General features: G+C 34.8%; 1 protein-coding gene across 2 annotated transcripts in view; it reads right to left on the bottom strand.

Annotated features, from left to right (window-relative positions):
- Positions 1 to 1,712: 1,712 nt before the first annotated feature.
- Positions 1,713 to 13,212, bottom strand: part of LOC121976979 (aminopeptidase P2-like) — a 40,612-nt gene continuing 29,112 nt past the window's right edge. The window contains exons 11-13 of one of the 2 annotated variants that reach the window (XM_042529432.1): positions 9,943 to 10,035; positions 8,226 to 8,306; positions 1,713 to 2,029 (exon numbers count right to left, since the gene is read on the bottom strand). In XM_042529432.1, the coding sequence (XP_042385366.1) occupies positions 1,958 to 2,029; positions 8,226 to 8,306; positions 9,943 to 10,035 (246 nt within the window). In that variant the 3' untranslated portion in view covers positions 1,713 to 1,957. Of the gene's footprint in view, positions 2,030 to 8,225; positions 8,307 to 9,942; positions 10,036 to 13,212 lie in introns of those variants that run through there. The other variant, XR_006110719.1, reaches the window with a different exon arrangement.

Here is a 13,212-nt window from a genome sequence, read left to right on the forward strand (position 1 = left end):
TTATTTTTTCTCTCTCATATTTTAATATTTAGTGAATAAATTTTATTTCTTAAATTTAAAAAGATATTATTCATTAAATTTAAATTTTAAAAATAGATAAGGTAAATGATGTAAAAAATTTTTTACTTAAAATGTAAAATTTAAAATTTAAAATAAAATTTATATTTAGGAAAGTTAATGTGATGCTATTGCTGCTCAGATTTAATAACTTTATAGTACATGCTGAGTGTTCTTACTTATGAATTTTAAAGTAAAATTCTAACAAAAAATATATGAACTTAACAACAGATTTATGTACAGGATCTATTAACATTGAAAATTTATATAAAAAAAAACAATTAAACGATAGCGACGATGGCTAAATAAATGTGACTTGAATACAACGAAATCGTCATCATCTATCTATCTTAAAGTCGTTCACGAAATTTAATGATGCTAAAAAGAAGAAGCAATAGACGAATCCCCTGCTCTCCTCCTTTGTAGAAAATGGGACTGACTGGCTCTCCCACGCAATTCCCTGCTCTCCACTGTGGAAAATGGGAGGTTGGGATGTAAACATCTTAAGCGAGAGGCAGAAAGATCAACTGTATTGACATCGACCGGTCTGATGCTTGACAAAGCATGCGACGCCGACTCAAACCGCGTCCAGACCATGAATACAACCAGAGGCTGATGTTTGGCAGAAAGTGGATAGTGGAGAGAAAAGTAGACCAGAGACGATGAATTGCTTCAACTATAATCAACTAAATAAAATGATAATTTTAATTAATTTTATTGAATTAATTATTTCTATAATCAACTAAATAAAATGATAATTTCAATTAATTTTATTGAATTGATTATTTCTAAAGGTGTTCGATCACATGAAAATTTTTTATTGATCATCAGGATAAATAAAAAAACACACGTGATGATCAACCTAGAAACTCAGCATCCTTTGATTACACCCCCATTTAAAGAAAAAATTTATATAAATATGTTGTAGTTGGAACTCAAACTATAAATATCTAGATAATAATCTGAATATTCTACCGTGACACTATTATTTCGGGACTATAATCAACTACAAAAGCATGTGGATATCTTCATCATTCGTCCTATTAAAATTAAACTACTATTTTCTAAAAGAAAAAGAAAAAAAAAACTAAGGATAAACATGTGGTTCAAATTTATCTGATAAAATAGCTAAACTGAATTCAATCTAACATGAATCAAACCATTAGAATTATAATTCAAATTTAACTTAATTTTTTTTAATAACAAACTTAGCTTGTTTAAAATTTTTACATTTTTATGGGTGGTTGAGTTTAATAATTTAAATGTATTTATTTATTTTTAAATTTATTTTATTTATTTATCATATTGATAAAAATTTATTAATGAACATTATCCATAAACAATTGACAATCTATGTTCATAAATATTAAAACAAGATGAATACTAATATATTCAAACATGATTATTTAATTTAATAAATTATTTAAATTTAATTATTTAATTATTTAATTGAACAAATATAAATAAATCCTTACCAAATTAAATACCAAACTTACTATAAACATTTGATATACCTAACTTATGAATGTTTGATATATGTACTGCGCCTATGTCTCATACGTCACAAGGCTCATCGATTTGTACTAATAGTTGATAAGTTCATAGTAGCTAGTCAATTTTTTTTTTTTTCCAATCCGAAATTTATATGAATATCATTAAATTTAAAATTGAGAAAATTTTCAGATAAATAAAGCTGCATTTTACAATTGATTGTAACTGGGTTTAAATGGGCATGGCTGAATAATCAATAAAATTTTACAACCCCCAACAAGTTTCATATTTCACATAGTGATACTGGACCTCCTCTGTTCCTGTAATTACGAGTAAGCTTCCTTGTTGACGGGAGGAATCAATGGTGTTTCATGAAGCATCTGGGGACATGAGAAGAACACGAGCACGTTCAGTTTTGTAGCAAAGGCCTCGTGTTATTCCAAAGCCATTCCTGAGAGCGGCCATTCAACAAAGGAGAAACCTATGAATCAACAAATGTTAAAATCTCAACGTCAGTTCATAATTTACTATTGTTAATTCGATAAAAAGATAAGAGGATATTAGTAGCATATGATTCTGAAAACAAAAAAACCAGAATATAAGAAAATTTACAGTAGTTATTCTGCGATCAAATAATCTATGACAACCACTATATAACTGAAGACATGGTACATATGCCCTCTTTACCTCTCCCTTTGATCTCATCCTCTTACTCTTTTCTTCTCTGTATATTCTACCTCTACGTGAGATCAGATTAATCGGTCAACACCGTTGTTTGATTGGTCAACCACGTCTGTGATTGTCATCATTTGTGAACCATCATCTATTTGACAATGAAATCCTTCTATGATATTCTTTCTAGATTCTTGCGGTTTGAACCTCTAAACAAGCCAAGAGCTTAGACTTGGGAATCCAAAAAAGGTTACCCATGTTCTAAATCAACATCAAGTGACGATGACACCTGCTTCATATGTCGACAAGAGACAAAGACACAAGAGCACATATTTTTCAAATATAGAGCTGTGGCAGAGGTATGGAGGAGGATCAAAACATTACATGTATAAGGAGATGTCCACTTATGGAAGGATGCTCAAAGTCTACAAGAGACATTACAGAGGAAGTCGTCCCTTGCAATTTCATCCATGTTTGAGGGAGTGAAGTTTGATGTAGAGAGAGTTTAGATTGGTGCGAATACATATATATCGGTCCCTAGGCCTTCTGATCTGATGCTTTATCAGATGTGAGTTACTCCCACGGCCTACATTAGACTCTGATCTGCATTATATGAGCACGCTTATTTACCTATCAAAAAAAGATAGAACGCCATGGAATCCAAATGGGAAGTTAGGATCCTACCTCAATCCCCAATCTATTTCTGAACTCCTAACTTTCGATCACACCCTCTAACATTGGTGAAGAACTCTCTCCTCTCTCTCATCGAAAGACAACAAATAACCCTTCAACCCGACAATTAGGTAAACTAACCCTACTATGAAGCCACATGAAAGATGGCAGAAGCATTTATTGCTATATAATAGAGTCGGTTGGTTGTAAAGTTTGTGGTTTCATGCTTAAATCTAGATTAAGATTCTAATCTAGTCCAAAAAGTAGATTAGAGGAGAAATCTTTAGGTTTCATAAAATAAATTCTCTTTGTGGTAAGAGTCTCAATAATATTATTGATTTGGACTTTGAAACTATTGTTGATATTATTCATAGTTTTGCCTAGAAAAATAATATATATTTGAATATTGTGTTTTTGAAAATCGCCATATCCCCTAGCTTGGACCGAGATTTTAATATATTTAATAAAGTCTGGAATGGTCATATAAAAATTTGGGCAGAAATAGGTAATTGCTAAGTTGCTATTCATATCAACTTCAGTGAGTCCAATAATTGCTTTATCATTATCAGAAAATCTAGAGTCATAAAGTACTAAAAATACCTTAATTCTTATGTTTTTTCTAGTAAGTCTTCTTAATCCGAACACAATTAATCCTAAGTGGATGTAATTATGTTTACGTTGTAATAATGTGTTAGCAGATTCTTCATTCATAAGTGTAAATCTTTCCTCTCCTTCGTCTGATAGATGGAGTTGTTGTGTTCTGTGATGTCTATAAAGTGCTGTAGAAAAAGATAATAAACCTTGGTTGTATATTCTTTTTGGGTGTAGCATATTTAATTGTTCATTTGAAAATGTGTCTAAAGTTTGTTCAATATCTATGAGTTCTTCTAATTGATACGTGGCAATATTGGATGTAGACCTTCTAGGTATCATAACTAGGTTTCTGTTGGGTTGTTTTAAAGTGTGTGATAATCCAGAAAAACTTTCAGTTTGTGTTTTTGTTCGTAGGGCCATCAGAAGGGATGTCTTGGATCTTTAGGAATTTGTAGGAATTGGTGGTTGTCTACTTATGGTTTTACCTAACGAAAGCTTACTTACATCTTTGTTTAAATTGTCTAAGATTTCTTTTATAGCTTTGTCTTATTGTTCTTATGTATATGGTTTTCAAGAGTAAGGAGTTGAGTTTCTAAGTCTATAAGTCGATAATGTAAAGATGTCAATAAAGCTAATATGGTGTTGTTTTATTGTGCTAGGATTTGATCATCTTGGCTTACTAAAGCGGAATTACTGTAGCCAATGTCTTTGTTTTTATCAAACTATTGAGAAAAATCAAAGACTTCTTCGTAATGAGTGTTTGTGAATTGGATTTTGTTCATACAGTATTAGGTCCAAAGGTCTTATGACTCTGATACCAAAATTTTATGGTTATGCTTCTTAGAAGATTTTCGACGCTACACTAATAAATAGCAGAAACAGTAAATAGTAGTGGGTGGGTATTTATATATATATTTTTTTATGTCTAAGACTTGTTGCTTCCTTACCGCTTTCTAATGTCCTCTAGTGAGCTACAAGAAGGCCAGTGCCTCGGCTAGGTAGGAATGTAGCTATTCGTTGTCGTCCTTTCTAAGCCAGCACAAGTCGTGAGCATCTAAAATTTTTAATCTTAAATAATATAAACTAAGAGGGAAGCCTGAACCTAAAGGGAAAATCTTATTGACTCAAACTCATTATAACCCAACTCCTAAATTCTAAAATCTTGAACCCTAAATACATATAATATACCCTGTGAGTATCTACAATTTTTAATTTTGAACACTATAATCCTAGAGGGAAAATCTTATTAACTCAAATCCATTATAACCCGACTCCTAAATCTTAAAATTTTGAACCCTAAATACACATAATATGTTGGTGCAATCGATCTCTAGGGTTTCGATGTTTGACAATGTACCTAAGTCTGATTAGTTTGACCCAGGGTTGATCCAAAAGGGACTTGATGTTTGGAAGAGAGAAGTCTAGTCAGATTAGATGACTAGGAAGGGTAAGTCCTAACCGAAGGATAGGTAGGAGAGAAGTCTACCGAGTGACCAGTCCTAACGGTTAGGCAAGAGGAAGTCCTGGTAAGTGAAGTCGAGCCCTAGTGAGTGAAGCTAGGTAGTGGAAGTCCTGGTGAGTGAAGTCGGACCCTAGTGAGTGAAACTAGGTAGTGGAAGTCCTGTGATAAGTGAAGTCAGGTAATAGAAGTCCTAGCGAGTAAAGTTGGGCAACCCTAAGGGAGCTAACCCTAGGTAATATGTGACCGACTGGTTTTCCGTCAACCATGCGCGGTCGACCGGATTAGCGAATTATTAATAATGCTAACACTGTTTTTCTTTATCATTTTATATCTATTGTGTTAACTCAATATTGCAAGCAAATCTTAGTAGATTAGCTTGGTCAGATACTAAGCAAGGCCTGAGAAAGTCCAAATATGTCTGAAGGACCAAATGTTTAGCAGGTAAGTGGAGGTAAGCAACTGAAGGAGAGATCCAGTGAAGACATGTTCCCGATTGAGGGAACAGTATGCGTCGGTTCAGATAAGGTCCATTTGGAAAACCTAAGTTAAGGCATTGACTAGATCCTGGTCTCAGGAAGACATGATCTAATTACTGCTACTATCTTATTGTATTATTCTAACTTTGTTTTGCAGGATAAACATATTTTTTATTAGTTGGACTAACTCTTTTTTGCAGGAAAGAAGTTGCTGAAAAAGAATGTCCGGCGCCCGGACCAACTTCGCCCAAGCAGGTGCCTAGACAGGCTAGGCACCAGGCGGTCCGAGCGTCCGGAGTTGATCCAGGCGCCTGAACCGAAAAAATCATCCAGAAAATGAGTTGGAGCGCGACGACTAGTTGAACCCACGTCAACAGTCCAAGCGCCCGGAGGGGGTCCGGGCGCTCAAAGGTGGATAAACTTAACGGATTAAGTTTCGACGAGAGATCGTCACATCAGCAACAGTCCAAGCGCCCGGAGGGGTTCCAGGCGCCTGGAATAGGTCTATATAAAGGCCTTCGACCATCAGCTTCATATAATCATTTGCTACAACTTTCATATTCGCACGCTGGTCCAAAAGGCTCCAACGACACTGAAAGATTGCTCCGAAGTTTGAAGAACGAAGACTTCCTCAAATTTCCTTTCTGTTTATCGGTAACATTTGTGCGCTGGTCCGAAAAGGCTCCGACGACATCGAAAGACTGCTCCGAAGTTCGAAGAACGAAGACTTCTTCAATTTCCTTTCTGTTTGTCGGTAACATTACATTTCAATTCTTGTACTCAAATCTGTGCAACTTATTTTCGAACTAATAGTGATTGTCCAATGAAAGCACTCAACGAGTGTGGGCCTTGGAGTAGGAGTCGTCGAAGGTTCCAAACCAAGTAAAAATTACTTGTATTAGCGTTTGTACATTTGTGTTTCTTTTCCGGTGCGTATTCTCGATTTTTTTTCTTTAAAAAAAGTGACGAACATTATTCAACCCCCCTAGCTTCATAACGATCCAACATAATATACCCCTAAAAATTAACAAAAAATAAAAAAAATATTTTGATTGAATCTAGGGTGCCTGGATTCAACCCAGGCGGCCGGGGTCCGTAGGGTCATGCGGCAGTGAGTCCGCATATATATATATATATATATATATATATATATATATATATATATATGGTTTTGTTATCCTCCTCACCCATCTATGGGAAACCCATGGTGATCCTGAAACCGGCAAAAGTTGGACCATGGACGAGATGGCTTCGAAGTTGACCGCACAAAGACCTTGGAGGAGAAGAAAAACAGGGGGATCACCGCAAGAGGGTTTTGAGTTTTACCGTAAAAGGACCTGTAAGATCACAAGGTGAAAGGGAAGGAGCGTTAGCAAGCAGGCAGGGGTTTCTGGCACAACCACTCCAACGCTCAAGTTAGTGAGGTGGAGAAAAAGTAAAAGATGGATAGTAGTAGAAAATGTTTGAGAAACCAAAGATATACCTACGCAGGACCTTTTTATAATGCCTTTGTAATTCCCACATTAATTAAATGTCATATAGCGTAAGAGATATGCCAAATCTGTGTATCTCTACTGTAGTGTGCAGTCCCATCGGTATCCTATATTCTATACAAAGATATGGTCCCATGTGCCTCTGACAATCTCACGCGCAACATTAATTGTGGGATAAGCTCCTAACTTGAAAGATCCATTGGGCTTTCTAGGCCTGACACACATAATGAGCTAATGGGCTAACAGAAAGGGGCCCAATATTTAATCATGAGTTGACGAGTTTGCTTATATACCTGTCCATCTTATAGGGAGTGTAGGGGGGAGAACCCCTATGAGATAGAGATCCGATCGGAAGGACATAGGGGAGCAGAGCCTCGGGTTCTTGTGATCCGATCGAGAGGACGTAGGGGAGCAGAGCCCCGGGTTCCTGTGATCCGATCGAAAGGATGTAGGGGAGCAGAGTTCCGGGTTCATGTGATCCGACTAGAAGGATATAGGGGAACAAAGCCCTAGGTTCCTATGATTCGATCGGGAGGATGTAGGGGAGTAGAGCCCCGGGAGGCGGAGATCCAAGCAAAAGGACATAGGAGAGCAGAGCCATGAAAGGCGGAGATCCAATCAAAAAGGACATAGGGGAGCAGAGCCCCGAAAGGCGGAGATCCAATCGGGTGGTAGTCTCTGGTGCCCAGATCGAGGTCCTCACTTTGGTTGACCTACCTCAAACTTTGACTGCCATGTTAACTAGAAGGTTAACTTTCTGATCCTATTTTTCTTGTGATCATTGAGTAACTGACTTATTGATAAAACAGAATTTATATTGTCTCACTGTATTGCATTCTCTCAAGAAAAATAGTAATAAGGAGAGGGAAGTTGTCCTGGAGAACCTCGATTACATGGCTCTCTAAGGGTGATTCAGTCACGAGAAAATAAGACCGGTACACAATTTTTAATTACAAGATCCTGAAATGATGGTAAATTGTACTCCGGAAACCTTCCAATCGATCCAATAGAAAGAGAAATACAACAAAAAAGTTTAGGTTTAAGACAAGAGGCTAGATCAATGGAAGTAACTTATAGTCTAGTTTGAACACCACGAGCATGAGGGTTGAACCATTAGGTGGACCCATTAGCATCTAGGAATTTAGGATGCTAAAGAAATTTTGTATAAACTTGGAGCAGGAACTAAATGCAAACAAGTAAAACGAGTTGTCTGATATGAAAAAAAAACATGGGATTAAACTGTAAATTCACCCAATTATTTGACTACAAAAATACTAAGTTAACTTGAAGATGTTTCACGTAACTGACCTTTTGCCAGACTTGTTCATGATAATCGTTTAGCCAATTAATCTCCCCATGAGATAACAAAGACAAATCAAGTAACTTAGCCTGCAACACAGGTCATTCAGGAAGTAAAAAAAATTGACAGAATTATTGTCGGATGTATATATTGGAGGATCAATTTCAAAACTCTAAAAAGAGAATTTTATGCAACTAACAAAGATATTTTTTTATTTACAAAGATTATGCTACTTTTTTTGCTTTGCTATGAAGCTACGTTTTGTTAGTAATAGAATCAACAAAGATGCTATGCAATTAACACAGGTGATTCCAGCATGGATTTGATGAGGCTTACAATGGCAGCTGTATGTAGTGATGTGGCTTTGCAAATAAGGTGAGGTCAGTGATGATGAAATGCTAGTTCCTGGTAGCAGAATAGTGGAAAAAGCATTTCCTGGGAGAATGAACCTTAATTGAGCATGATGAGATATAATAGATTGTGCAATGAAAGAAGCACTGAAACAAATTATGGTGGTGAACACCCCCAAATGGTGGAGGAAGGAAGCAGCTGTGGATCATGGTGGAGATCTGGATCAGGATGACATACTAGTGACGGAGGGCAGCAGTGGGATGATCTGGCAGAGACGGTCAATGTATGTTTACTGAGGATTGGACGAAGGAAAAGAGCATGATAAACTAGTGTACACAGTCCTTTTGCTATGATGGTTTCATGCCCTGAAAAAGATCCACGCCAATCTGGATTTGACTGTTCAAATCACAATGGACAATCACAAATCCAATATTCTCTAAGAAATTGATTCTCCATCAAGGATTGGGTGCTCAAGTTGAGTTGGCCAATCAAGTTAAATTCATTGAATTGTACCTTGAGAAAGTTTGGACGCCATAATAAGGAATTGGGTGCTCTAACCAGAACCATGTGGAGAATACTTCTACGTAGATTAGTTAAGATGATAATTTGACCTTGTGAATGCTGACTTGACACTATAAGATATAGATTGGTCATATATGGTGTGGTTGATGTACATGTCAATTGATCTCATGAGAGTTGATTTGATAATATATTTTTGGGTTGACATCAAGCTTTAAGTGAGAGAAAGAGAGAATGTAAGAACCTAATCTAGACCTGCATGAAAAAGTTGTGGACTAATGAGGAGTTTGTAAGATTTAGATGAGTGAAGTATCATTAACTTTGACTTAACATTTTGGGTTAATGGTTATATTTAACAAGTTAGCAAGTCAATTCTCTTATATAGGTTCCCAAATCTCTAACCAATTCCTAAATAGCTATACAAAGATCAATAAATTTGGAATGATAATGCTTGGTTTGCTTGGAATTTGCACAATTCTAAGCAAAAAAGAATAAATAAAAATCCACATTAAAGCAGGAGAAAAATGACTTTGTAATCATAATCTCAGTGTATATTTGATATATTTATTTTCTTAAAGCTATGGAGGCTGATAAGTCAAGGACTCCACAAATTGCATAAACAAAATTACTATAAAAACCATAACTAAATAGGATAGTGTAACTAAATGATTATGCGCTCAGTGAACCTTTCAACTTATCAAGAACAAAAATAAAATAAAATAACATATCAATCCTCTATGAAGTTTCTCAAAAATTTGGATTTCGCAACTTTGTTGACACAAAATTCAATCAATTATATTCTACCTCATAAGTTCAAAAATAAAAAACATGATTGAAGTACAGTATATAACTTACCTGTATTGGGACAAAGGTAAGTTTCTCGAAACCATAATACTCGAAGCCACCAAAGTAGTTTGGCAAGTCAACTTCTTTCACTATAAGGAGATTCTGAAAAATAAGTTAACCTCAAAATCATTTGAAAGCCTATGCATTTTTCTACTTTACATATACAGCTATTCACATAAGAAAACCAATGCAATTTTCTGTTTTACAATGGTCATGACTCATGACTTCATTGGTTCCTTCTGTTGATACGGATGATTTGCAGTTTAATTATTCACTAGATGATAATGGAGAATTAGGTTACATTAGGAGTGCAAGCTAAGTGTACAATCATAAGCAAGCAAAAGTGTGATAAATTTGGAAAGATTACTTTAATGATAATTAGCAAGAAAGACAATGTAGGTATAAAGCAACCAAAATAAAACATAAGTAAATAGCCATAATGGTGGTACAACAACAACCAAGTCTTATCCCACTAGGTGGGATCGGCTATATGAATCCTTTCACCATTGAGCTCTATCTCCTACTATATTATCATCTATACTTAAATAAATTTTATTTTGTTTTGTTGTTGCTAACCAAGTCTTTTTTTGGTCTTCCTCTTCCTCATTTGATATGCGTGTTTGTCATAGTTTCATATCATCTAATTAGAACATTTATTGATCGTCTAAGTACATGTCTGTATCATCTTAAACGTGCATCTCAGAATTTTCCCTCAATAGATGCAACTCCGACTTTCTCTCTGATGCTCTCATTTCTTATTCTGTCCATCCTTGTATGTCCACGCATCCACCTTAACATTCTCATCTTTGCAACTCCCATCTTCTGCTCATGTGCTCAAGTCATAGCCCAACATTCAACTCCATACAACATAGCAAGTCTAACTGCAATTTTGTAGAACTTTCCTTTAAGTTTTAGAGGTACTTTACGGTTATATAAAACACCCGACGCTCTCCTCCATTTCAACCACCTTGCATGTATTCCATGTAAGACATCTCTCTCAATCCCTCCATCGTTTTGTAAAAATAATCCTAAATATTTAAACCTCTCAGTTCCGGACAACTAGTCATCTCCTATCTTAAGAATTATTTCATTACATCTAATATTACTAAAACTTAAATTCTAGATATTCCGTCTTTATTCTACTAAGAATAAGACATTTCTCTTCTAATGTTTCCCGCCAAGATTCTAGTTTAGCATTTACTCTTTCACGTGTTTCATCCACCAAAATAATATCATCTGCAAACAACATGCACCATGGTATGTGCCTTGAATGTGTGCAAGTTCGTCCATAATTATTGTAAAAAGATAGGGACTTAGAACTAATTCTTGATGTAACTCTATCTTTATTGGAAATGCTTCCGTTACTCCACCTAAAGACTTTACTCTGGTCGTTACATCCTCGTACATATCCTTGATTAGTTCAATATATGTTCCGCTAACACCTTTATTTTCTAAAATTCTCCATATAATTTCTCGGGACTCTATCATAAGTTTTTTCTAAGTCAATGAATAGATGTGTAGATCTTGTTTTTGCTCCCAATATTTTTCAATTAGTTGTATAAGATGTATAGCTTCTATTGTCGACCTTACATAAACCCAAATTGATTTTCGATCACCATGGTCTCCTTCCTTAATTTTTTTTCTATTACTTTTTCCCAAAGTTTTGTAGTATGATTCATTAGTTTAATACTCATATAGTTGGCACAATTTTATACGCCCCCCTTATTCTTATATAAGGGAACTAGTACTTATCCTAAATTGATCAGATATTTTTTTCGTTTTCAATATCATGTTAAATAATTTTGTAAGTCATTCAATACCTTATTTCCCTAAACACTTCCATAACTCTATCGAAATATCATTTGGTCCAACGACTTTTCTATTGTGCATCCTATTTAAAGCTTGTTTTACTTCTGAAATTTGAATTCTATGATAAAAATTTAAATTTCTATACTTACTTAAATTAAGTTGGTCATCTAAACTTTCATTAAAAAGTTGATAAAAATACCTCTTCCACCACTCTTTTATTTCTCCATCGTTTACTAGTACCATATTATATTTATCTTTAATGCATTTTATTTGAATAAGATCTCTTGTCTTCCTTTCTCTCACTTAAACTATTCTATAAATGTCTCTTTCCCCTTCTTTTATATTAAATTTTTGATATAATCGTTCAAAAGTTTCATTTTTTGCTTCATCACTACTTCCTTAACTTCTTTCTTGGCTGTTGTATATTTTTTTAAAGTTTTTCTCGTTCTTACAAATATATAATTTCTTATAAGCTATTCGTTTTTCCTTCACTTTCTCTTATACTTTCTCATTCCACCACCAAGATTCCTTACTTAGTAGTACATGTCCCTTTAACTCACCGAGTACACTCTTAGCTACTATTTTCAACTTTGATATCATTTTATCCCATGTCGTATTAGAGTCACCATATATTTCATCTAATGCTTGTACTCCTGCCTTTTCCTTAAATATATTTTGTTTCCCATCCTTTAACTTCCACCACTTAATTTTATGATTGTATATATTTTCTTTCTATTAATACTATGCTTGAAACATATATCCAACATTATTAATTTATGTTGGATAGTTAAGCTTTCTCCAAGGATGACCTTGCAATCTTTACAAATCTTTCTATCCTTTTTCCTAACCATAAAAAAGTTAATTTGCAATTTTCATTCCCATTTTTGAACGTGACTAAGTATTCTTCTCTTTTCTTAAAAAATGTATTAACTAATATAAGGTCACATGCTATTAAAAAATCTAATATAATTTTTCCATCTCCAGTTCTCGTCCCAAACAATAACTCCCATGTACCCTCTCATATTCCTCATTTTTCACTCCGACATGCCCAAATAATATAAATGATGTAAAGGTTTTGCACCAACAACCTTTATCCATTAGCTAAGCTGTTAGGATTTTTTAGTTCATTCCAGTAAATGTTATTTGCAGAAGGATTTACTCAAAGCTATATCAGTTTTGGTTAAGTAAATCACCAACAGAAAATGAAGTGCTCATAACATAGGAACCCTTCTTTAGGATTTTCAAGGCTCCAGGCAGAGTTGCCATCATATTTCAGCCTTTCTAGCAAGATCTTGATCGCACAAAGATTTTAGAAGTCAGAACCTTTTGTAACATCAAAACTTTTACAATATTAAACAGTTCTTCCGAAAAGCAATTCATGGGGACCGCTAAGTCAATCTGCCTAGGAGGTATAATCGTGTTAAATAGAGAAAAAAAGTTCATTTAAATAAAACAATAAAACCCTAATTA

The sequence above is a fragment of the Zingiber officinale genome, chromosome 4B (genome assembly GCF_018446385.1).
Source record: "Zingiber officinale cultivar Zhangliang chromosome 4B, Zo_v1.1, whole genome shotgun sequence".
Lineage (NCBI taxonomy): Eukaryota > Viridiplantae > Streptophyta > Magnoliopsida > Zingiberales > Zingiberaceae > Zingiber > Zingiber officinale.